Source organism: Camponotus vicinus, unplaced genomic scaffold (genome assembly GCF_025532165.1).
Source record: "Camponotus vicinus isolate PSW18456_S1 unplaced genomic scaffold, iyCamVici1.0 SCAF_8, whole genome shotgun sequence".
Lineage (NCBI taxonomy): Eukaryota > Metazoa > Arthropoda > Insecta > Hymenoptera > Formicidae > Camponotus > Camponotus vicinus.
In genome coordinates, this window is record NW_028141980.1 from 18,564,017 (window position 1) to 18,590,339 (window position 26,323).

Genomic DNA, 26,323 nt, shown 5'->3' on the forward strand with positions numbered 1-26,323 from the left:
AATCTCTCTATTATGATCTCTTTACTAACTTTCAGATCTTTTTTACTGATGCTTCCAAGACAGATTCTTCCGGTTCTGTCGGTGCAGCCATCTATTCTCCATCTCTGAATATTGTTAAACAATATAAGATTAACCCTTTTTCCTCAGTTTTTACTGGAGAGGCATTGACCATTTTTTATTCTATCCAATTGATTCTTGAGCGAAATATCTCTAAAGCTTTTATATTTTCCGATTCTAAAAGTGTCCTTGAAGCAATTTCTTCTCCTACTCCTTTCAAGGATTACAGTCACATCATTCTCTCTATTAAACATCACCTCAGAATTGCTGAGCAGTCCAATTTTCAAATTAATCTTGTCTGGATCCCTGCTCATGTTGGCATTCTCGGAAATGAAACCGCCGATTTATTGGCCAAGAATGCATCTATCTCGGGTATCCCCCCCTCCCTTCTCATCCCTTACACTGACCTGTACACTTACTCCAAGGAAGCCCTAATTAAATCCACGCAAGATATGCTTCTATCGTAAGCTCAGCACAAAGGCTTGCTTTACTTTAGTCACTTTACGGAGTTTTTTCTCAACCCTTGGTTCCTGAAGCTTAAAATTGACCATCAAGAAATAGTCACAATTTCAAGAATCCGTGCGAATCACTACAATCTTAACCAAAGTCTCCATCGTATTAATATTATTAACTCTCCTGCCTGCACGTGTGGACATCCCTCTCAAGACATTGATCACATTTTATGGGATTGTCTTCTTTTTTTCTTTACACCGTCCTTCTTTAACATCTGCTATTCAGTCCGCCTCAAATACGAACTCACCAAGAAATGCGCATGCTCTTCTCCAACACCCTTCTCTTAAAATTATTATTCCCATCTACTCTTTCCTCTCGAAGAACAATTTAACCATCTAGGTTATGTTCCAAAACGTCCTCTCCGAGGAAAATTTTACTCGATGGCCGTTCCGAAACTCTTTTAAGGGCTCGTTCCCACTGAGCGCGTCACGCGTCGCGTCAACCAGCGTGACGCGCTCAGTGGGAACGAGCCCTAAGCCTTTCCGATTGGTTCAAATCGGCCATCGAGTAAAATTTTCCTCGGTTACTTAGGCCGGTATTCATAGTCCGTTCTTATATTTAAGATTGTCTTAAGTCTGGTCCGAGGTTGACTTAAGACCTCATTCAACCAATCAAATGGCTGCGTAGCATTTCAAGCTCGAACTTAAGACGATCTCAAATATAAGATCGGACTATGAATACCGGCCTTAAGGCTTTCGCACATGAAATTCCATAAGCACGTAAGACATAAGCGTAAGGAAATCGACCAATCACGGTCGAGTTTTGACCCCTTGGAGGGGCTAATACTTGACCGTGATTGGTCGATTTCCTTACGTTTACGTCTTACGTGCTTATGGAATTTCATGTGTGAAGGCCTTGATGGCCATTACGTTTTGGAACGTAACCCTAATCTTCTACCGTCTCCAGAATCATTATTCATTCTACTACCAGAGAGAAGCCTGAGAGGGGCCACGCTGCCATTTTTCATGGGACGCTTTTTCTACGTCGTACACTAGCGGCGCGTGCATCCATTTTACGCCGCCTGGAACTACATGGCCACATCCACTTTTAGGTGCCGATAAAACAGTCGGTTTTGGTTCATGTCCGTGCTACATCCACAATTTATAGCTCAGAAATAACATCCCGCATATAGACGTAATTAAAATATACTTTGTTAGCTGCGCGATTTCTTTTCCACATTCAAGTATATATTATAAATATCAATATTAATGAGATGCTATTAATGAGAGCTATTAATGAAATAAGTTTGTGTAAAGCGTCGTCTACAATGGCCGTAGCATAAGGTTGTAAGGCCGTAGTCGTAAGAAATTGACCAATCACAGTTGATTATTCTCCTGAACTTCAACTGGGATTGGTCAATTTCTTACGACTACGGCCTTACAACCTTATGCTACGGCCATTGTAGACGACGCTTAATATACGTGTGTAGGATATTTTCTCGTGAATATTATTCTCGTGAATATTATTCTCGATAGAAAACAGAAAAGATAAATTATATAAAATTCAATAAATTGAATTTTATTTACTAAAACGATCTTAGAAGAAAGACAATTATAGACCATTTCCAGGAGATGTCACGTGAACACTACATATTTGATACGCAACATCTATAACTCTTTTAAAAATAAATATAACATTAAATATATTGAACTAAATTTTTTTATATTTCTACTAGTTTATGTTATTGAACATAATTTTAGAGTTAACGAGATTCTTGCTAAAAACTAAAAACTAAAAATTAATCACATTAAACCCAACATTTCTCATTCGAATAATTTTCTATTAGATACAATTTTTTACTTATCTAACAATAAGGAACAATTATCCGAATTATATCATGTTTGATGTCATTTTAAACGCAAAAATTTCATTAATTTATTTTAATTACTTTCAAAAAGATGAAATAAAATATAAAAGTTTTTATTTTATGGATTTTAAAGTTATAAATTATTATACATAACGAAAAAAAAGTTTTCGATACCATTGAAAGCGAGAGCGAGAACGAATAAGAGCAAGCGAGATGACGTATCGTCAAAAGAGTTCCGAAGTCTCTTACGCGACACACCCTTTCTCTATAGTATGTCACGAGTATGTCATCTTATCAGAATAGAAAATAAAATGCATTTTATTATGCTACGGCCATTGTAGACGACGCTTTACACAAACTTATTTCATTAATAGCTCTCATTAATAGCATCTCATTAATATTGATATTTATAATATATACTTGAATGTGGAAAAGAAATCGCGCAGCTAACAAAGTATATTTTAATTACGTCTATATGCGGGATGTTATTTCTGAGCTATAAATTGTGGATGTAGCACGGACATGAACCAAAACCGACTGTTTTATCGGCACCTAAAAGTGGATGTGGCCATGTAGTTCCAGGCGGCGTAAAATGGATGCACGCGCCGCTAGTGTACGACGTAGAAAAAGCGTCCCATGAAAAATGGCAGCGTGGCCCCTCTCAGGCTTCTCTCTGCTACTACCTACATATACTACCTTACCATGGTAGCATGAGTGGGAATCTCCCCGCTCCTTGCCACTAAAAAGAAGAAGAAGAAGAAGATCTCTAGTCATGAAAAGGCGCCTTAACGACCAACCGACGTTCCGAAAATAATCGCAAGTTCGAACAATATTGCTTTTGCTGCGGGCGCGGCCGCGAGACCCTCCTATAAGGAATTTAGGGGAATTTTATAAAATGATTTCGTAAGATCAGGGGAATTTCGTTTACGCTGCATTCCTCTACATACGTGGCAGGAGAACTCGCAGTTGAAGAGTTTCGGAGCCATTCGAGGTTGAGATTTTACGCGAGACAGTCTGCGATTGTCAACGAGCTATAAGCTTTACAATTGCGGCGCAATTGCTAAACTGTTTTTTAGATCAGTATCATCGGCAAGTAATTTGAGGAGAATCTGATTTTTCAAGAAGCTCACTTGAACTAAAACAAGATGGGTAAAGGAAAAGGTACTTGTTATTGTTTTATACCACCGCTGTAGGTATTTCGCAAATTGACTTTCGCGCAGGTGAAACTTGGTATTTAATAATTGATTAATCACATAATGATGATTCATTCTACCTTCTAATTACCTTCTAATTATTTATTGAAACAAAAACAAATTTAGCATAGTAGTCATTATATAAAATTATATAAATTATATATAAAATAAATAATATACTTCTAGAAATATATAACATATGTAGAATATATATTTGATTTCCATATGTAATGTTATATGATCATCTTCAATATTATGGCAACAAATAAAAGTTTGCGAAAAGACTGTTTGTATCGCTTGTACTTCTTATACTCGGTGTTTTTGTTTTTTCTCTCTCTAATGCTTGAATGTATATTTGTCATTTTGAGTGTAAAGAGTTTTGAGGATTTCAGCAAACACAAACACAGACTTGAGTAATATATGAGTACAATATATTAACTATCCATTGATGTACATGTTTGCATTGATAGAAGAAAAAAAAACATTTATTTTAAACAAAAAACTTGTATTTGATCTTTTTGATAGAACTAAATGAAGATCCAAATATGTATTACCTAATACTAGTGCAAATTGTAAAACTTGATTAATATAATCTGTTTAAAATGAATATAGAAAAGATTATAGAGAAGAGATATAGGAAGATAAGAGATATTGTAAGAAAATAAGAAATATTATAGGAAAAAAGAAGAAGCAGAGCACTCAGAAAGAAGAAGATGCATCAACTACAAAAGATACTTCCAGTGAGCAATTACAAGAGGGATCAGCCTCAAAAGAAGAAACTGCATCAACTTCAAAAGCTGCTTCCAGTGAGCAATTACAAGTGAGATTACCCTCACAGAAGAAAGAACAAGTAGCTCAGAGTTTGCCACAAAAACAGCAAGTACCACCAGGTCCACCTCAACAATCTCAATCTCAACCTCAGCTACAAGGAGTATGGAGCCAACCACGACAAAGACCACCACCTCAACAGCAACAACAACAAGGAGCGTGGGGCCAACCACGACAAGGCCCACCACCTCAACAGCAACAACAACAAGGAGCATGGGGCCAACCACGACAAGGTCCACCATCTCAACAACAACAAGGAGCATGGGGCCAACCACGACAAGGTCCACCACCTCAACAGCAACAACAACAAGGAGCATGGGGCCAACCACGACAAGGCCTACCACCTCAACAGCAACAACAAGGAGCATGGGGCCAACCACGACAAGGCCCACCACCTCAACAGCAACAACAACAAGGAGCATGGGGCCAACCACGACAAGGCCCACCACCTCAACAACAACAACCAGGAGCATGGAGTCAACCACGACAAGGCCAACCTCAACAGCAACAAGGGGCATGGGGTAAACCGCAACAATCACAAGGCCCAGCACAACAACAGCAGTCAGAAGCACAACAAGCTCCAAGTAAAGTATTCTTTCAATGTATATAATTGGAAAGAAAAATATCATTAAAATATTGTATTTTACATAAATAATACATTGTGTATTTGTGAATTTTTCTATACATATATGTGTCATAATATATACATTTTATATTATTGGCTGTCTAAGTCTCTGACTGTGTTTTGATATAAACTGCCAGTACTGAAAGTCTATAGTATATGTGACGTAAACTAATAGATTTTCAGTACTGGCAGTGAATATTGGAACACCTTTGTATATTAAAGATTATGGATTATATTTAGAAGGAATACTTAGTGACAATTATCTCGATCCTATGTACACATGTTCGTGTATATGTATACAATTGTACTTTTACTTTTTTATAGTTACTATTGGTGCTGGTGATGCTAAATTAATAACTGACAAAAGTAAGATGCATAGTGATATACCACAACAACAAGCAACAACAAGTGCAGAATCAGAGGTATAACAATTATGGATTAATTATTTATATAGTTATGAAGAATATTTGTTAAATAGATTTTGATTTAATATCTCATTCTCTTTCAATTAGTAAAGTAGATTTTTAATCAGTGATTTTTCTTTTTTTTTTATAGTTTTCTCAACTTTCTTTGAGAGATCCATTACAGTCAACAAAAACTTCTCAAAAAGCAAAAATGACATCTTCTGCAATGAAACAGTATCAACTAGCTATACCAAAAAGGAAAAATCTTATGAAAGCTGGAACAAAAGGAATACCGATTCGTGTTTATACAAATATGTTTGAAATTATATTTGCAAAAGACTTTGTAACAAATGCTGTTCATTATGATGTAACCATTTCACCCATTGCTTCAAAAGCTTTATATAGAACAATTTTTGAACAATGTAGGATGAATAATTTTAAAAATAGATATCCAGCATTTGATGGAAAAAAAAATGCATACAGTGCAAATGAGCTTCCTTTTGATGATTTCGTAAGTAATATACAGCATATATGTGCATATTTTTATAGTAATTATATATAAAATAAAAATTTCTGATTTTACTTGTTTAATTCTGGAATATAAGCTACAAATTACAAGCTATAAGTACTCAATATTTTATTTTATTTTATTCATCTCTTAATTGCAGTAAATTTTTTTATTCTATTTAGATGGAGACTCAAGTTGAAATTTTTGATAGGGAACGTGAAAGAAACAGGACATTTAAAATTAGTTTAAAAAAAGTGGCTGATATCGATCTTAGCTGGATAAAACACTTGCGACCTGGTCTTGATGAAGCTGACAGAGATCAAACTGGTATACAAGTTTTGGATATCATCATGCGTCATGCACCCGAATCACGATTTTTAAGCGTAAGCAATTAATAATATAATTGTAATTGATATACTAATTTTTATATGATTTTTACAAGCAATATACAAAAAGATAATTGCACTTTTATAAAATTATATCATAAAGAAATATATGTGTAATAATATATAATATAATATTGCTTGAATATAAAAATATAATTTTTTTTTAATTTATAGTTTATAAAATATGATTTAATAAAGAGAAGAGAAATGTGTGTGTATGTGTGTGTGTGTGTGTGTGTACAGAGTGTTTGATAAAGATTTTTTAAGAAAGTGGACTAACACTTGTGAGTGGATACGGTATGATTGAACAGAAAAGTCCATTTTGTAATTTTTGCAATAATTATTAAAATGTTAATTAAAGAGTTGACTAATGAGCGTGTGTCACGCAACTAGACCATGGGATGTGTGTTCTAGGTGTGCCAGCAGTTGTTGCACAATACGAAAAGACAAGAGAATGTACGACCATACTTTTCATTGCCACGTAATACTCACTGCTAATATATCTAAAGCGTACATTCCACAATCTAGATGCATGAAACTCACGGTCATTCGTTGAAAAAATTCGTTCAAAAATTGTAAAATAATAAAGGGTTTTTCTGTGCAGTTTACTCCGCTCTACTTCACGAGCGTTAGTCCAAACTTTATCAAACACTCGTGTATATATACAGTCAAACCTGGTTAAGTGAGATCGCAAGGGACAGCTCATTTGATCCCACTTAAAGAGATATCTCACTTACCCAATTTCTCAATTATCCAGGTTCAAAACACATATGTCTCACTTATAGATTATACTTATTAATTATCAAATAAAAATATGTATATAAATTAAGTATTCAAATAAACTTTATTATGCAAATAAGCACTATGTCATTACACATGTGAAAAAATGTACAATGTAATGCATTGTAAAAAAATTTTATTTAAAAAATATCTGTCATTTTCGATAACGCCATACACAACGTTGCAATGTAAAAAACGATAATAATCTTAGTTACAGAGGTTTTCTATGGGGTCGTCTCAGTTATAGAAGTAATTATTGCTATGAATTGCTAAATATCAGTCTCAGTTAAAGAGGTCGGGCATTCCTACTTACAGGTTTTTTAATGCAAAAATGTTGGGATCTCAGAAATAGTCTCAGTAATAGAGGTTTCCCTCTTATCCTGGTCCCATTTAACCAAGTTTGACTGTATATGCACTGTACATGTGTGCGTTTTAGATCAAATATATTATATATTATTATAGGTTGGAAAATCATTATTTTGGGAGATAAACGATAACGAACCATTAGGTGGTGGTTTAAGTCTATCGCGCGGCGGATTTACATCTGCTGTGCTTGGCTGGCAACCATATATAAATATAGATGGTAACATATATTAAGTGATATATCTAAATGTATATATGATACCAAGGCTTAACAAGAATTTTTGAGTTGTAAATTATTTCTATTTTACATTAAATATCTTTGTCTGTCTATATGTGTAATATTTATTGTATCTCGACTTTTTTTCTAGTTTCTCATAAAGGATTTCCCAAACCTCAAAACGTCGTCGATTTAATGAGAGAGTTTACGGCAGTAAGAGGTCAGATCCCGCAGATTCCAGATCCAGAAGAAGTGAACAACAGATGGAATCGGGAGAAAATTGAGAAATTTTTGAAGGGTTTAAAAGTAACTTATCAAATACCTGGTCCTAGTCACAGTACAAAACGAACGTATCGCTTGAATGGATTAGGCCCAAAAGCTAGCGTACACAAGTTCAATTGTGCTAAGGAAGGTGAAAAAGAAGACATACAAACAGTAGTGGAATATTTTGCTAAACGCAAAGGGTACGTTTTGCGTCATCCCGATCTGCCTTGTCTCTGGGCTGGCGCGATGGATAGGAAAGAAAAAATTTATTTACCCGCTGAAGTGCGTAAGCAATTTTATATTTGTTATAATTGATTGAGTAATATTAATTGAAATATCGCATCAAACATTTACAGTTATGTACCATTATGTCTGGCCAGTCTGTTAACAAAAAGTTGGACGAGATACAAACTAGCAATATGATTAGATATGCAGCGACGAGTGCACCTACTCGTAAGCAGAGAATAGAACAAGCGGTAAGGCAGATTTCATAACATTTGCATTAAAAATATTACATCATAATTTATGATAAGATTTTATTATTATAAATTATGACGTAATACAATACTAAAGACTTTATTATAATATGTTTATAGTTTCAAAAGATTAATGTGAATAATAGTTTGACTATGGAACGAGAATTTCATCTATCTGTAAGTAAAAACATGAAAGAAGTAGATGCTAGAATTTTACCTGCTCCGGTGTTACAATATAACGCAACAACGGCAAGAGTGAGTAAGGGAATATGGCAAATGCAAGCATTTCAAATAGCTAGTAATTTAGAAAAAGACTCGTGGACTATTCTCGATTTGACTGACTATAGAGGATTGGGCAGACTTATACCTGATTTTATAACTTCATTGAGGCAATGTGGTTAAGTATATGAAAAAATAAGTTAAAATATTGAAATTTTGCATTGTTCTATGGACAATTTTATGAAAAAATACAATATTTGTGTGTATCTGTCAATTTATATTGAATCGTTTATTCCATAGCAACGGAAGTTGGTATGTCTATTGGAGAGCCTCAGGGTCCATGGAGAAGTTTGAGACCACAAGCTCACCAAGAGATTACACAGTACTTTAGGTCAAAAAAGGGTTTAAAGTTGATAATAGTGATTATACCAGATCGTACAGATACAACATATGGTGAAGATATAGTTTTTTAAAATATTCTCATATACACCCACATCTTGAATTTCATGAAATTATTTATATGTTTTAGGCAAAGTCAAACAGATTACCGAGTTATCATTAGGTATTCTAACACAATGTATAAAGCTTCGGACTATGCAAAAAAACAGTTATTCCGCGGTAAAAAATATTCTTCTTAAGATAAATTCGAAATTAAATGGTATTAATCATACACTCACTATACAATCTATGTAAGTACTTGTTTTTTACTATTTCATGAGACAATATAATTTTTAATAATTTTGTAAAATGATTTTTTCTTTCTTTTTTTTTTAAGACCACAGTGTTTAAAGAAGAATGATTGTATGCTTGTTGGTGCTGATGTGACACACCCATCTCCTGATGCCATCAACATACCCTCTATAGCAGCAGTGAGTATAACTATAATGTATGAGCATAATGCACTAAAGTATAATATACTAAGCAATGCTTTTTTCCTTATTAATTTAGGTTGCTGCAAGCAGTAATAATTCCGCTTTTCAATATAATATTGCACTCAGACTTCAACAACCTAAAGAAGAAATGATCTTAGATCTTGAAGAAATAATAATATCGCAATTGAATATCTATCGAGAGAAAATGTCATATTTACCTAAAAAAATCATCTACTACCGGTGTGTATTACTTGTGTGCATTGGTTACTTAATAATATCATGTGATATTATGTATAACATTTATAAACTACTGCATTTTTTTTATCATACATATATAATTACACATCTATATTTTAATATATAGAGATGGGGTCAGTGAAGGCCAACTGGCTCAAGTTATGCATTTCGAAATAAACGCTATTAAACGTGCGTGCACAAGATGTAAGGCCGGTAATATTCAAATTACTTGCCTAGTTGTTCAAAAGAGACATCATGTGCGTCTCTTTCCAACATCTGACAGGGATTCGGACGACAGAAACAAAAATGTGAAAGCGGGCACGATTGTCGATACTGAAATTACTCATCCAAATCACATTGATTTTTATCTCGTCTCACATGCGAGTATTCAGGTAAAATTGTTGATTGAAAAAAAATAAAACTTTTTTTATATAACTAAATATATTTTAACATTGAAGAAAGACATTGAGCAAATTAATAGTAAAACTGATGTAATAATTAAATTGCAATTAATTTATGATATCAGTTAACATAATTATAATAATCAAATTTAAGAAACAAATCAAAATATATCAATAATCAAATTTATACAAATATCATATTTTTCAATCATTGAGTAAAGTTTATTATAAATGTAGGGTACAGCGAGGCCTACTAAATATAGATGCATATGTAACGAATCTGATTATACCGAAGATAATATTGAGGAATTGACATATTATCTTTGCCATATGTATGCACGTTGCACAAGAGCGGTAAGCTATCCAGCACCAACTTATTATGCTCATTTAGGAGCTTATCGTGGAAGAGCCTTGATACAAGGGTAAGTGATCTATTATGATATAGATCATGGACATTGATTATAATTTCGACAATTTGTGTGGCAATATTTCTGTTTGCAGAGTTAACATTAGATTGGATAATTTAGATGCAGAACAAAACAAATTGTGCATGAGAATGGATAATTCACCAATGTGTTTTGTTTAAAAAGAAACATCTGTTGCTTCTCTCGAAGATTTTCAAGGATGGCTTTGTATTCGCCAGACTTGTTATCTCTAATTACAGTTTTACTTTTATCTCTTATTTTTACTTGTTATGATTAGATTTCTTACTTCATTTCTATTGAGATATTAACACTTTGATGAAAATCGATATACCTATATTCCAAACTTGATAGATTAGGTAGATTTAGTATGAAATTTATTAGCACAAAGTGCTGATCAATCTTTTGTTTTTTCCTCTCTATATTTTATATTTTTAATTGTCATATTTTTAAATAAAAATCTTGATAGTAATAATTATCAAAAGTTCTCTTTTGATGATTATTATACTGTCAAGATTTCTATTGGTGTTTTTAGATTATTAACTATTTAGTACCAATATTTTATTGCTATTATTAGAATCCAATATACATATATATAAATACATATACACACATGTATGTGTTGTGTGTTTTAATTTTTCATATTGCATCTTTTTTTTTCTTTTTTTGCCTACGATTTTATGTGATTTATACACACACACATACATCATACATATGTACATATATATATATATATATATATATATATATATATATATATATATATATATATATATATATATATATATATAAACATATGTGTGTAGTTTGTATTTAGCATAACTTTTTGTTTCTTTTTGTTTCTTTTGTTTCTTTATGAATTTTTTTCTTTCTTTTGTTTCTTTATGAGTTTATATTCGTAGAATAATTATAATACTGTTTGCACTGTTTGTACAGTACAAGAAATATAATGTTTGTTTCTGCAATTGTACAATTACAGTATAAACAATTACGTTTATTGATTATACAATTATATACTATTTTTATATGCACTAACTATAATGTTGAACGATATTTATTTCGCATGTAATTAATCGTGAATCATGAAATAATATGCTATAGGATTTTCATATGTACAATACGAATGAAGTTTCCTAATTCTGACTCTAATTTGCTTTTTTGTAAACGGGAATATAAAGGGAAATTAAGGAATTATTTCTAAAATTACATGTTAAAAAAAATCTGAAAAAGATAATTGTTATCATATATAAAATAAAAGGAAATTATAGAAATTGTAAATTTATGTATAACGTATTTATTGAGAAGATTGTGATTGTACATTGGTTGCATTCTAGTGCATTTTGTACATCATATCGCATTTATTATAATGATCGTATTATAAGTTCCGATAGTTCTTTCCTATCTAAAGATTACAGGAGCGATCGGAAATAAAGGTGGAAGGAGTGCTGAATATAGAGAGAAAAGAAGTTTAAGACGAAATAATTTATAACGCGCGACACCCACACGGTTTTCACGATGAAGCCATGTATGGACACGTGACGTCAACATTACTTTTGCGTTTATCAACGTGTGCATGTGTAGGCGCTCGACGGGCATAGAAGGCAAAATCCGTGGGAGAGCACTAAAGAATCGGGGCCCGACATATCCGTATGATCGATCGATCGATGATCACACCTTCGAATTCGATCTATGCGCGATTTATTCTATTCTATTGCCCATGATTTTTCGGACTAAAAGTGATTTGTATAAATGATGGAACAGGATCTAAAAATAAGAACACTTCGCAATCTAGAATTCTGGATTCCCAAGTCGACGATTTTACATCTAGATTTATATAATTGGATTTCGTCTGTAAAAATATGTGCGTTTAATCCTACATGTATAGGACAAATGTGATTTTTATTTTTAGATACCTGACTTTTGTTTCAATGCGAAAATGTTACAAAAGCACAACGATAATTTTAAAATAGCTAAGGCGGAAAAACAAAGATTCTTTCGACACATAACTGTTTATGATTCTGATATAGATTCAATGAATGTTTTCGAATTTCAGATATATTCGTTGGGAAACGTGAAATAACTTGTGTAAAAAAGTGACTTTGTTTTTTAATTGATTTATTTAGCTGTTTTGAATTAATTAAGATCAATCAGTTTATCATTTTTCTGTGCTTCATATATATATTCTTTATATGTCATTTGTAAGACTCAATTGTATCTTTGTAACTGAAGTACGCTATCTCGTTTCGAGGCATTTAAACGCTTTGCAATCGTGTGCGCTCTCTTTATAGTGACTTGTAAGAACAAACTGGTGGAAAACACGCATTGTTGAGAGCATTAATTGTCAACGATTATCTCGTAATGATATTTCTATCGGTGTTCTAGCTGAGAAAAAGTTGCAGTAACACTTTTCATATATAATTGGTTTATATAAATTCGATATAAAAATATGCTTTGCTAACATATTTATGAAATAAGTTTGTAATAAAATTTCTAGTGATAAAACGCGAATTATTTGTTACAAGTAGACTATTTTACATAATGATTATTGAAAAATAATTACTTCTATCGATCTCCGTTAAACTATTTATTTTATTTATTTCTAATTCTTCGTTTGCAATATTTCTTCGGATGTTTTAAAATGGAAAAAAATATAGATTAAAAGAAAACAATTGTATGCAAGACTTGTTTAGCTGGATCGCTGAAAACAGTACGTATTTTATTTATATAAAGAAGCTTGCAGAAAAGAATCACGTTACATGGCCTTGCAATGTCACTAATTTGAAGGTATCGAGATTAAATATTTGTCGTCTGAAATTACCGATCCTCTCTGAAAAGAAAAGAAAAAAGATTAATCTCAGCTAAACGTTGCCGATTTATATATCGTTAACATGTATAAATTGACGACATAGATAAACACGCGTTCGCAGATATTTACCTTGTACGTTTCACGCCTCGAGCATAGCGGTCGGCGCGTATCGAAAAAACGGATAGGTAGATAGAGAATATTAATTATGCATTCCAAGACACGCCGCTCCGAGATCGTAACAAAGTTGCGCGCCACCGATGTTGATGTAATGCACCGATCTCGTTGGGAAAGGCCGATTGCGCACTCGGAATATATCTCCCGTGTGGTCCATTTTTTTTTTCTCCCCTACTTCCACGAACGCGCGACGTTCCTAGGAGTGGCTTCCTGCGGCCTTTGCAAAGACGATTACTATTAGCGTAAAGGCGGCGTACCGCTTCTCTCATTAATCCCTCGCGTTATTCATACTCGAAGAGTCGCGCCAACCTCGCATCTGATTTTGACAACCCGCGAACGACGAGTTTCAACGTCGCGCGGCTCGTCATCTGGGCGCGCGTGTCATCGCGTGCGGGATCCCGAGCCAAGATTAAAAATTGTAATTGGAGACCCGTGGCAATGCACGGCTCGCCGGAAAGATTCGGGAGTAAATCTCTCCCCCGAGTGCGTTTCGCGCCAAGTTTCCGAAGAAGAGAGCGACGCGACGTTAAACGTAAATTAGAATGGATATCCTGTAAGATTATCCGCCAAGGATTCGCCAAGAGGGAAAAGGACGGGACGGCGTCCCTACGCATATTCATGGAGAGCATAAGAAGGGGGGAGGGAGGAATGTATTAACGTGGGCCTGAATTATCCGACTGCGACGCGATGGTATATGGCGTGTATATCCGTCTCTCTCTCTCTCTCTCTCTCGCTCGCTCGCCGCTAGCGCGCACGCAGAGGCCGTATATGGTAGTGGGCGGTAGACACGGCGACGGAGCGAGATGCGCGGGGGCGGAGGAAGCGCGCATGCGTCCGCGGACTCGATCTTCGGCCCGGCTCGGCCGGCTTCGGCTCGACTCGGCGCATGCGCGCACGCGCAGGCGCGCGGGCGCGGGCGGTGCGATCAGTAGATCTGAGAATTCCGTAGCGCGCGTACTTACCTCCGGATCCCCTCGCGATCTCCGCATTCCGATTTATAACCTCGCCCTCACGGAGCGCAAGCGAGCGAGCGATCGAGCGGCGAGAGAGAGAGAGAGACGCACGCGCGATTCATCTATGCACGATTAACTCTCTCTCTCTCTTTCTCTTTGCTACTTTATTCCATCTTCTCCCAGTTTTCTCGCCCCCTCCTCTCTCTCTGTCTCTCTCTCTCCCATCATCCGTCGATCGTTCTATTTATCTTGGACGCTCCGTCTCTCTCTCTCGCTCTTTTCCCTTCCTACGCTCCTTCTCGCCTCCCTCTCCTTCCCTCCCTTCCATCGCTCCGCGTCGCCTTCTCGCGATCTCGCGCGTTCACCAGTGCGGGATCGTTTTCTAAAAACGTAATAGTCAACTGTGCGCGCTTTCCAAGAGAAGAAGAGACAATCGGAGTCGACCGGTCGAGAAAACGAGAAAATCAACGAAAAAGAGAGAGACCCTTGGCGACTGGAAACCCTCCCCGGGAAACCAGAGGCCAGTTTCACATCGCTGGAGAGAAGAAGAAAAATAAAAAAGCTCGAAACGTTCGCGGCGGACCGGACGACTTTACGACTCTCTCGGAGGAGCGCTCGTTCCCTCTCCGTTTCTCTCCTCCTTTCTTCTCCCTCCCTCCTCCCCCGTCCCGATTCCTCCAGAGTCTCTTTCCTCCTCTCCTTTCTCTCTTCCCCCTCTCCTCCTCCCACTCGCCGCGCCACCGTCCCCCTTCGCGTTCCGGCTCTTCTCTTCGAACGCTCCTTCGTCAGTACGTCTCCGCCCGTCCGCGTCCGTGTGTTCTCCCAAGGAGAGAACGATTCCGTCCGTCCGTCCGACACCGTGCCTCGCGCACCGTCGTGTGGCCCGCTCGCGCTCTCTCTCTCTCTCTCTCTCTCTTTCTCTCTCTCTTTCTCTTTCTCTTCGTGTGATTAAAGCGTGCCCGCGCGCGCCCAACACGCGCCAACATTCGCCATTGAAGCAACCGAGTACAATTTGCGATGTGTGATAATACTAACACGACGACGCAGAGTATAGCGGACTACCTGTCACAGTTGTTGAAGGACCGGAAGCAGCTAGCTGCCTTCCCGAATGTCTTCATACACGTGGAGCGTCTGCTGGACGAGGGTGAGTTGACAGCTTCTATTTTCTGCTCCTCTCTGCGTCGCAGGCTTTGGTCTCTCGTACTCGGGGTCGTTTTATTTTCGCGTATTCGCGGCGGGATCGCTGCTCCAGGTGAGCGGGGGACGTTTCCCCGAGGTGTAACTAGAGGTAAGATGTAAAGTCGCGAGAAAGTGCGCGCGTCGGTCGCAAAATGTGACAAAACTGCGGCGATGCGCCATTTTGCGAGCAATTTTGCGCCCGAGAGAGCGAATTTTTTTATCGCGACGTGTGACGTAACGCGAGCATCGCGTGCTTCCCTCGTCGATCTGTCTCGTTATTTCCCTCGCGAGTTTGTTTGCTCATTCGGAGCTCGTAAAATTCGCACTCGATTCATCTCGAAGTATCGCCGATGGAATCCGATCGGTCCCTAATGCTGTCGGCGAATTTCTGCGCTAGGAATAAAGCTTATATAGGGTGTCGTGGAAATTTCAGCCTCAATTTTTACCAAGCTTGACTTAAGATCCTGAACGCATATGTGGATTATACATATTTATATGTTTCTCCTGTGACGTTTTCTCAATTTTGACGACGCGTTTTCTTAAAGGTACGAGCGATACACCGCTAATCGACTCGACTCCATTTCACGGTACACGTATTGCGAAAGCGACACGGCCTCCCCGCTTATTGCGTCGTTGGAACGCGCGGAAAACGGCGAAGGAATCTGCCTCTCCCCCGTCGTCTCTCTTCCCCACATCCAAAGGATGTAGAACACCCTGCGCGAACGTCGTGTGTATATTTTAGCGACCCTTCCACGTGTACGATCGCCTTATCCGCTCCTTTCGCTATCGCGACGCGTGTATGTCACGTGGCCGGCGCGCAGCGGCGTGCTTGTTCGCGAAGAAAAAAGGGGGAAAGAAATGTAACGCGAAATAGGAACCGCAAGGAGGCTCTTGAGCATCGTCAGCGAATCGTCAAATCAATTTATGATCGAGCGCACAATTTGTACTCGAGCAATTTATTTTTCGCAAACGGATTAAATATCGAGGAAAAAATACGCGCGAATTTACCTGTGCACACAGAAAAAAAGGACACTCTTGTTTTGAAAATATATTTAGTTTTGGAAATCTTGAAATGAGATTATATCGCGTTAATTCAAGAAAAATATAATTGCTTACTTGAACGAAGCCATTTTATTCAGTTCAATCGAGAAAAATATATTCTTATGATTGAAGATTTAATTTTCTCGAATGGAAAAGAAACAAAGTTGAATAGAAAATAACATTTTTAAATCAAAGATTATAATTTTCCTAAAGCAGAATTAAATAATTATAATATATTCTTGAGGTGACAATTACATTATTAAAATAAGACTATAATATTGTTGAAATTTAAAATTATTAAATTCTTCTAAGAAGATTATAAATTGCTGCGTATATACGAAACAATGAACGCGTTAATTTAAGAATATAAATTTTGATTTGACACTTATTTTTTTTCTATGTATAAATATATAAATTCAGTACACAGAAAAAAAGGATATTATTGTTTTGAAAATATATTTAGTTTTGACATGGAAATCTTGAAATGAGATTATATCGCGTTAATTAAAGAAAAATATAATAATTGCTTACTTGAACGAAGCCATTTTATTCAGTTCAATCGAGAAAAATATATTCTTATGATTGAAGATTTAATTTTCTCGAATGGAAAAGAAACAAAGTTGAATAGAAAATAACATTTTTAAATCAAAGATTATAATTTTCCTAAAGCAGAATTAAATAATTATAATATATTCTTGAGGTGACAATTACAATATTAAAATAAGACTATAATATTGTTGAAATTTAAAATTATTAAATTCTTCTAAGAAGATTATAAATTGTTTTACGTATATACGAACCAATGAACGCGTTAATTTAAGTATATAAGTTTTGATTTGACACATTTTTTTCTGTGTAAAATGCCAAATTATGAGATTAGCAAAGATGAATATTTTGCGAAAAGTCACGCTTGCTCTTTTTTTTAAGCGAATCGATGTTTGCGAGATATTACTACGTTTCTCATCACGCGGTATGGAAATTGCGGTAGATAGATATGTAGTTTTGCATCTGACATTTATGACAGTCGCTTCTAATAGCGGTGCAAAATATAACGTACACAAGGAGAACTTCTCCGGACGTTCATACTTGCGATGTCACGCGCATACGATAAATATCAAGGATTCGTTCTGTTGAAAATAATCCACAGGAGACTACTTTGTTACTTTGTTTCCCTCTTTTCACAGAAAGACAGATTTTTTTGTCAGACCAGATATTTACCTTGTTATCCCGCTTCGCTGCAGATAATCGCATTGTCAAGGGACTAGACACGATGGTCAACTATTTTCGGTAGCGATCCCTCTAACGGATCTCTTTAACGGATGAATGGCAGACGAGTGATTTTCGGGTTTGACAACCAGTATAATGCTGGTCGACCAACATCGATGATGCGGGACGTTAAATCGGAAGTAGCCTCGGTTACAAAAGGTCCTACCGTGCGATTAGTTGAACAAGAACTAACTTTCTCTGTTGACTTTACCGCTGCTGGTCACGAGTTCTCGTTTCGTCATGGTAGTGATTAAGACCTTAAATGCTCCGGGTTTCGTATTCTTCGTGCCAATAGATACTGCAAATTCTTACAATCGACGTACGATAATAGTTTGACCTGTCAATGACACAATGCATCCTATTATAATGATCCCTTCCCAAGAAGAATAACCCGAAGATAAAGTGAGATAGGCAAAGCATGATAAGCATTATACATGTGTTACTCTTCGGGTCTTCCTTAATCTTTCTGTCAATATGTAATTTTTCATCTTTTTCCATCAATGTATGGATACCTGTGTATTTTCCGGATATATCGGACTGCGATAATTTTTTTCTAACAGCTACGGGCATGGAACATTCTTTCATATTATATTTTTTCAAAGATTCCAGAGTACAAAGATCCTTTGTGTTCTTGTTTCGGACAGAAAACATTAACATAAAAATAACATTCAAGTCTTTGCTTGCACAGAAAAAAGAACGTTCTTGTTTTGAAAATATATTTAGTTTTAACATGGAAATCTTGAATTAGATCGCGAGATTAGATCGCGTTAATTAAAGAAAAATATAATTGCTTGAATAATTGCTTACTTGAATGACGCCATTTTATATAGTTCAATCGAGAAAAATATATTCTTATGATTTAAGATTTAATTTTCTCGAATGGAAAAGAAACAATGTTAGATAGAAAATAACATTTTTAAATCCAAGATTATAATTTTCTTAAAGTAAAATTAAATAATTATATATTCTCGAGGTGACAATTACAATATTAAAATAAGACTATAATATTGTTGGAATTTAAAATTATTAAATTCTTCCAAGAAGATTATAAATTGTTGCGTATATACGAAACAATAAACGCGTTAGTTTAAGTATATAAATTTTGATTTGACACTTATTTTTTTCCATGTATAAATATATAAATTCAGTACACAGGAAAAAAGGATATTATTGTTTTGAAAATATATTTAGTTTTGACATGGAAATCTTGAAATGAGATTATATCGCGTTAATTAAAGAAAAATATAATTGCTTACTTGAATGAAGCCATTTTATATAGTTCAATCGAGAAAAATATATTCTTATGATTTAAGATTTAATTTTCTCGAATGGAAAAGAAACAATGTTAGATAGAAAATAACATTTTTAAATCAAAGATTATAATTTTCTGAAAGTAGAATTAAATAATTGTATATTCTCGAGGTGACAGTTACAATATTAAAATAAGACTGTAATATCGTTGAAATTTAAAATTATTAAATTCTTCCAAGAAGATTATAAATTGTTGCGTATATACGAAACAATGAACGCGTTAGTTTAAGTGTATAAGTTTTGATTTGACGCTTATTTTTTTTCTGTGTGGATATCCAAGTATTCGTTCATTGATGGAACGGTATATGTTCGATTTTGATTCTCGAGAAACTTGGAAACTTGGCGCGATACCTCGTCCAAATACTGCGTATTTATTCGCGCCGCACATGTGCGTATTTTCGGAATTGATAAGCAACACGAATCGGCGCGAGTGAAAGGAACGCGCGTAGCGTGCGTAAATATTTATTTGTCGCACACATATCGGTCACGACGGCAAGATTTGCCGATCGTTTTATTATCGTCGAATAGATGCACGATATTGCGAGGTGATGTTGTTTTGATCGAAACCGAGGGCGAGAATAGGCGAATCCGAGAAAAGACGCGGAAAAGACGCTGACCTCGTATCACCTCGTAAAACCGCTTTATGGGTACTCTTGATATATGCCTTCCCCTCTCCCCCAGTCCCCCTCCCCCGAACTCTCGATACACCGTTCACCAGATCTCGGCGAACCTGTTCTCGAAGAATAAATCCTCGCATAAATAAACGATTCATAGAGACGTTCGAGAATTTCTTTTTCCTTTTTCTTTTTCTTTTTTTTTTACTGAGTGCATGCACAGAATCTGTGCCTTTAACACGCACTTATGACAAATTGACGCTTATCGTTGGATAAAAAAAACTAGCATTCCATCGCGCGGCTACGGCTTTTGATGTAATCCACTACCTTTTATGCGATAATGTAACGAGATTATCGTTATCTGAATTATTTCATATTCATGAGATGACGCATGAAGAAAGAAACGGTTCTTAATCTGGGTATAATCACTGTAATATCTAATTTTTTAATTATCTAAGCAAAGAAATTTGCAAAGAGTCATTCCCTATCGAGATAAAATTGTCGATTGTGACATTTTCTCACGGGGATTTGTCCTTCGCGATCTTCTTCTTGAATAACTTGGATTAACGGTAATTTATCGAATGAATTATACATCGCGAAGGAGCAGTTGGACTCTAAGGACGTGGCTTGATTCGGCTTTGGAAAGTCAAGAGAAAGCTGGGTCCGCTCGTTTTGTTTTACGCGCTGGAAAGCAATGTTATCTACATTGCATACTCACAGGAGAGACTTGTTGATCTCGCGTATGTCACGAATACCGCAAATCTACATTGTGCAACATTGTAAGAATTCTTTGCAATAAAGAGGGGAAAGAGTGGGTGGCTTTACCTTATTTCAGAAAACAGCTAAATAATAATCAGCGTTAATTATTCTTGCCTAAACAGCGTGAATTATATCTTTCCATTCTCAAAAAAAAAATATTATCATCATTTTCAATCAAAAGAAACTTTAGAAATTTTTAAAAAATTTTATAAAACGATTTTATACAGGGTGTCAGGGCAATCTCTTCCCCAAAAAAAGCTCTTGTAGCTTACCTCGAGAGCTTTTCAAAACACTATAATAAAGTATTTTTTCATCGAGTACTTTTCGAGTTATGAGGCTTGAGATAATCTCTTAATTTTATGAATCATAAAATATCTAGTAAAATATTCATTTTTCGATTATCTTATCTTAATACTTTTATGTATAAAATAATGAGAGGAATCAATTGGTGTAAAAAAACGCATAATTGTTTCGAAGAAAAAATATGTAATCTGCAATTAACAATTACATTTTTTTTTCGAAACAATTATGTGTTTTCTTTACACCAATTGATTCTTCTCATTATTTTGTACATCAAAGTATTAAGGTAAGATAATCGAAAAGTGAATATTTTACTAGATATTTTATGGTTTATGTAAAAATTAAGAAATTATTTCAAGCCTCATAATTCGAAAATTACTCGATAAAAAAATACTTTATTATAGTGTTTTGAAAAGCTCTCGAGGTAAGCTACAAGAACTTTTTTTGGAAAGAAATTGCCCTGTATAAGATCGTTTTATAAAATATAAGATTTTTAAAAAATTTCTAAAGCTTCTTTTGATTATCTATATTTTCTCTTTCTCCATCTCTTTAACGAGATTCTGGAAAATAATACGTTAGCAAGGAATTTAAGGCCTATCATTAGGAAATTTGTGTTAGTGAGGAAAGTAAATTGAAGGCGATTATTTACCATTTAAATTGCTGGGAATCTTTAAATATCGATTAATGCTAATAGTCCCGATGAAACTGTACGATAGTAAAACTTGTCTAATGAACGATGCGTCAGGCGATCGATCGGTCGCTCGTCCTCGTCGGTCGCGACTTCTGTCTCTGTCATGTGCCGCGTGACGTTTCCTCGTCGAGGAGGTTGAGAGACACTGTCGCCGGTGCTTGTCCGGGCATCTACGGTTGGTTTTTACATTTGTACGACGCGGCATGTGGAAAGACGCGGGAGCTCTCGCCTCTCGTAATGATCCTCATAGTGATGCACTCGAGAGGGCGGCCGGTGCGTTCAAACGCGCTCTATTTCCATCGGGACTGTGTAACGAGGTTTTCTCGGTGACCTAGTGGCGCGAATAGAACTCGTCGCCAAGTGCGCGCGTCCTTTCGAAATTGTCTCGTCGAAACTTGGAGCGCGCCCGATTTCGACTCTAGCGGATTACTCGACGTGACTAATCGTCGTAACCTTCGGAGAAGAGACTCCTCGACGCGATACGCAGATTAAGAGGACGCCCAAATGTCTTATCAGCGTCGTCTTTTTGGAGAAAAAAAATCCCAATGACATTCTTTCGATACAAGAAGAGCCTTGCTTAGGTTTATATCTTCCAAAGAGTATATTTTTTTTTTAATAGAACGAATGCTGAGGTGATTGTTGTTAAACTGACAAACATTTCTCATGTTTCTTCGAGCTTATTAATTCGCGTCGAGTCTAATTTACACGGTGAATGGAACGCGAGGGAAGTAATTTCAAATTCGAAAGCTTGATGGAGGGGCACTCGGTTGAAAAATGGAGAGAACGTTTGCTTCTCGCAAATGCACTCGGAAATATACGCAATCGCGACACTGCTAGCGTTTCTAGCTACTAATTGCCTACCGTCGTAATGTATATACGTGCCGCGTGCAATTCCTTATGGGAAAAGGCAACGAAGCGTGAGCAGGGACAGTACGACATTAATGACGGACATTACCGCAACGGCAATAAAGTTTGGCTCGATTAATCGTACTGTAAAAGGTACCGCGAAAATCGTCGTTAGAGAAACGAACTTGGAATAATATACCAATGTGTCATTTTTTTTTTGACTCGTCGACATCGAATGTTCCACCCTCTTGTCCAATTTTTCGAAGGATACGAAGAAACTTTCGCTTCTACACCATTTTTCGACATTTATTATGCATAACAAGAATAATATATTAATATCACGCCTGCGCGCGTGCGAAAGAACGAAAGAATTCGGAGACCTGTCAAAAACAGCTGATCGATTATAACGTGTCGATGAAGAAGGAGTCTTGTTTGTGTGGCCCGCGATTCGACCGATCGGAGCCATCGCTAACCGGACTCGGTCTTCGACCCCCTTCTCTCTTCCATCGCTACCCGTCCTCTCTCCGTTCCTCTCGTCCTTGCTCGCCCCTCCCGTATCTTCATCGCGCTGCGGCGGCCGCATTCCTTCTCTTGAACGGCGAAGCCGCGTCGGGAGCTTCGGCTCGCCTTGCCTTGCCTTGCCTCGCCTCAACTCGAGTCGGAGTCGACTCGACTGTACTCGATTTGACTCGCTTCGTTTCGTCTCGCCCGCCTCATCTCGTCTCATCTCGTCTTGCCTTGTCTTGCCTCGCCTCGCTTCGCTTTGCCTCGCCTCGTCTCGCTCTCGAGCTTGCTAGCGATCCGAGGATCATAACTCGCGCGTTAGCTCGGAGTAGCATCGGTTCTCGAAGACTGATGTCCAAGTTGGAGCCTGCGTTGCGCCATTGATGGAGCCGCATCAGGAATTCCCGCTATATCGAATACACGAGGCGTTTCGAAAATATATTGGCCCGAAAAATTAAGGAGATAACATTGATTGATTTTTAATATTATCGATTAGTAAATTCGATGCGAAATTGAAATTGAAATTTTATAAAATTAAACAAAAATTTGTAGGTTCAAATCAAATTTGCTCGAAATTAATCTAGGATTTTGTCTTCTCTTCTTGCAAGAAAAAGAGCTTAATCACAGTCCCTTATCTGTTATTATCGTCATTTACTTAAAAAGTAGACATTTGACATTGCTTTCGAAGACAACATTGTTCCCAAATTAATCCAAGAATTTATAATAAAAATTCGAACTGATAATTAATTTCTAAAAATTAATTTATTTATAATAAATTATTTATTATTAACATATATTATTAATATATATTATTATATATTATTAATTTAATTAATAATTAATTTCTAAAAATACAAATCAATATTTTTATATTTTATTACAATATTATATTAATATGCATCATACAATATTGTTCTAATGCAGTTTTTTTCTTCAATAATACACAGAAAAAAAAGAAGTGTCAAATCAAAACTTTATACTTACACTAACGCGTTCATTGTTTCGTACATACGCAACAATTTATAGTCTTCTTAGAAGAATTTAATAATTTTAAATTTCAACAATATTATAATCTTATTTTAATATTGTAATTGTCACCTCAAGAATATATAGTTATTTAATTCTACTTTAAGAAAATTATAATCTTTGATTTAAAAATGTTATTTTCTATCCAACATTGTTTCTTTTCCATTCGAGAAAATTAAATCTTAAATCATAAGAATATATTTTTCTCGATTGAACTATATAAAATGGCTTCATTCAAGTAAGCAATTATATTTTTCTTTAATTAACGCGATATAATCTCATTTCAAGATTTCCATGTCAAAACTAAATATATTTTCAAAACAATAATATCCTTTTTTCCTGTGTACTGAATTTATATATTTATACATAGAAAAAAAATAAGTGTCAAATCAAAATTTATATACTTAAACTAACGCGTTCATTGTTTCTTATATACGCAAAACAATTTATAATCTTCTTAGAAGAATTTAATAATTTTAAATTCCAACAATATTATAGTCTTATTTTAATATTGTAATTGTCACCTCAAGAATATATAATTATTTAATTCTACTTTCAGAAAATTATAATCTTTGATTTAAAAATGTTATTTTCTATCCAACATTGTTTCTTTTCCATTCGAGAAAATTAAATCTTCAATCATAAGAATATATTTTTCTCGATTGAACTGTATAAAATGGCTTCATTCAAGTAAGCAATTATATTTTTCTTGAATTAACGCAATATAATCTCATTTCAAGATTTCCATGTTAAAACTAAATATATTTTCAAAACAAGAATGTCCTTTTTTTCTGTGTACAACAACAATAGAGAGATTTTGTTTTCTTTCGGTTGGATACATGACAGTTAGGTGTCAGGTACAAGATTTATTTTGAGGAGTACAGTGGCAATCGAGTTAATGAACGTCCGGCGAGAAAACCTCAGAGAGCGACCGCAAACGACAATATCGTGACGAAACGAGCCGACGTGGTCGCGCACATTCGTGACTGCAATGAAAATTTACGTCGTGCTATCATTTGCGAACGATCGAGGCAAAGGTTAAGCGCGACACGTCGCGCAAAGAGCTACGATCGATAGATCGCCTTATATTACCTAGTATACGCGCCACACCCATCGCGAACGTGTCTAAATCTGTTGTTTGCAACGTTATATCGCGAGGCAAGATACATCAAACTATAATATTATATATACGTATGTCTCTCTATTTCTCTCCTTATTTACGCTATTAAATGTGTGTGCGGAGCTTGAAAATATTCCGTCGATGGATCGCGAGTTGTGTGACTTAATAATAGCTGATATCATTTAGTAACCGCATATTTTTCATCATCGTAGGCGCAACTTGTTCGAAAAACGTTGCACAACGAAACCGCGTGGTGGATATAGGCCGATTAGTCGCTCGAGTTGAAGCTGAACGACTATTACTTATAATTTACTTATCGTTCGGGTTCGGTAAAAATGGTCGAGAGGAAACACGGGGGTTGTCTCCTCCCCTTTAGGAATTTTTCAATCGTAATACGGAAGGTAAGAAACAGATTTTTCACCATCTTCTTCTCACTGTCATATGCTAGTTTCTCTCTCTCATGTCGTTAATATAAACCAGTATCTCTGAAAACTTTAATCTGTTATTATCGTTCAAGGTGACAAAATATGAGCGATAAGATTTTTACATTTGCAATTTAATATCGATATCCGTAGTAACCTAGCATTTTAACCTTTAGCATTTTACTGGGATAAGAAATAAAACCCGAGTGACTAGAGAAAGATATATCCCGACTTTTACGAGGTAACTTTCCAACGAATGTACATAGTTGTTGACTACGGACCACAGAAAATATATGATTAAACAATCTCTCGCGTTGCAGCAGGAAAATTGCATCCGGGGAAACGATCGCGGAATCACGTATAATTATAAAAAAAATCTATCCTCGTAAAGAATCTTCCGCGACACAAAAAGACAGCATTTTATCCGCGAAAAAAATAGCTCGATAACGTTATTGGCTTCTTTTTTTATCTCGATTCACTGCTTAATCATTTGTATTACACAGAAAAAAAGGACATTTTTGTTTTGAAAATATATCAGTTTTAACATGGACATCTTGAAATGAGATTATATGGCGTTAATTAAGAAAAATATAATTGTTTGAATAATTGCTTACCTGAATGAAGCCATTTTATATAGTTCAATCGAGAAAAATATATTCTTATGATTTAAAATTTAATTTTCTCGAATGGAAAAGAAACAATGTTGGATAGAAAATGACATTTTTAAATCAAAGATTAT

At 35.7% G+C, this 26,323-nt stretch overlaps 2 protein-coding genes and 1 long non-coding RNA gene across 7 annotated transcripts in view; 2 read left to right on the forward strand and 1 right to left on the reverse strand.

Moving 5' to 3' along the window:
- The first annotated feature begins 3,045 nt into the window (after nt 1–3,045).
- On the forward strand, nt 3,046–10,832 carry Ago2 (Argonaute 2). The gene is made up of 16 exons (XM_083106027.1): nt 3,046–3,538; nt 4,248–4,982; nt 5,348–5,445; nt 5,579–5,938; nt 6,118–6,318; nt 7,564–7,684; nt 7,833–8,227; nt 8,302–8,421; nt 8,542–8,818; nt 8,941–9,093; nt 9,170–9,329; nt 9,416–9,509; nt 9,589–9,752; nt 9,877–10,141; nt 10,388–10,572; nt 10,652–10,832. Exons 1-16 carry the CDS (start codon nt 3,523–3,525, stop codon nt 10,734–10,736), a joined length of 3,429 nt encoding a protein of 1,142 aa, XP_082962153.1. The 5' UTR covers nt 3,046–3,522; the 3' UTR covers nt 10,737–10,832.
- A 2,309-nt stretch (nt 10,833–13,141) lies between these two features.
- On the reverse strand, nt 13,142–16,482 carry LOC145975522 (uncharacterized). Its single transcript, XR_014440001.1, has 2 exons — nt 13,508–16,482; nt 13,142–13,399 (listed from the first exon to the last, which is right to left on the reverse strand). It is a non-coding gene; the product is annotated as an uncharacterized LOC145975522 (long non-coding RNA).
- How (protein held out wings) overlaps nt 14,478–26,323 on the forward strand; it is a 42,867-nt gene continuing 31,021 nt past the window's right edge. For 2 of the 5 annotated variants that reach the window (XM_083106051.1, XM_083106053.1), the window contains exon 1: nt 14,479–15,649. In XM_083106051.1, the coding sequence (XP_082962177.1) occupies nt 15,523–15,649 (127 nt within the window). In that variant the 5' untranslated portion in view covers nt 14,479–15,522. Of the gene's footprint in view, nt 15,650–26,323 lie in introns of all 5 variants that reach the window. The other 3 variants (XM_083106052.1, XM_083106054.1, XM_083106055.1) reach the window with 2 other exon arrangements.

Bases quoted from the DNA above. Each gene is read 5' to 3' on its own strand.
- Ago2 (XM_083106027.1), top strand. The intron at 9,330-9,415 runs GTAAGTACTTGT...TTTTTTTTTAAG, and splicing joins ACACTCACTATACAATCTAT to ACCACAGTGTTTAAAGAAGA. The intron at 10,573-10,651 runs GTAAGTGATCTA...TTCTGTTTGCAG, and splicing joins GGAAGAGCCTTGATACAAGG to AGTTAACATTAGATTGGATA.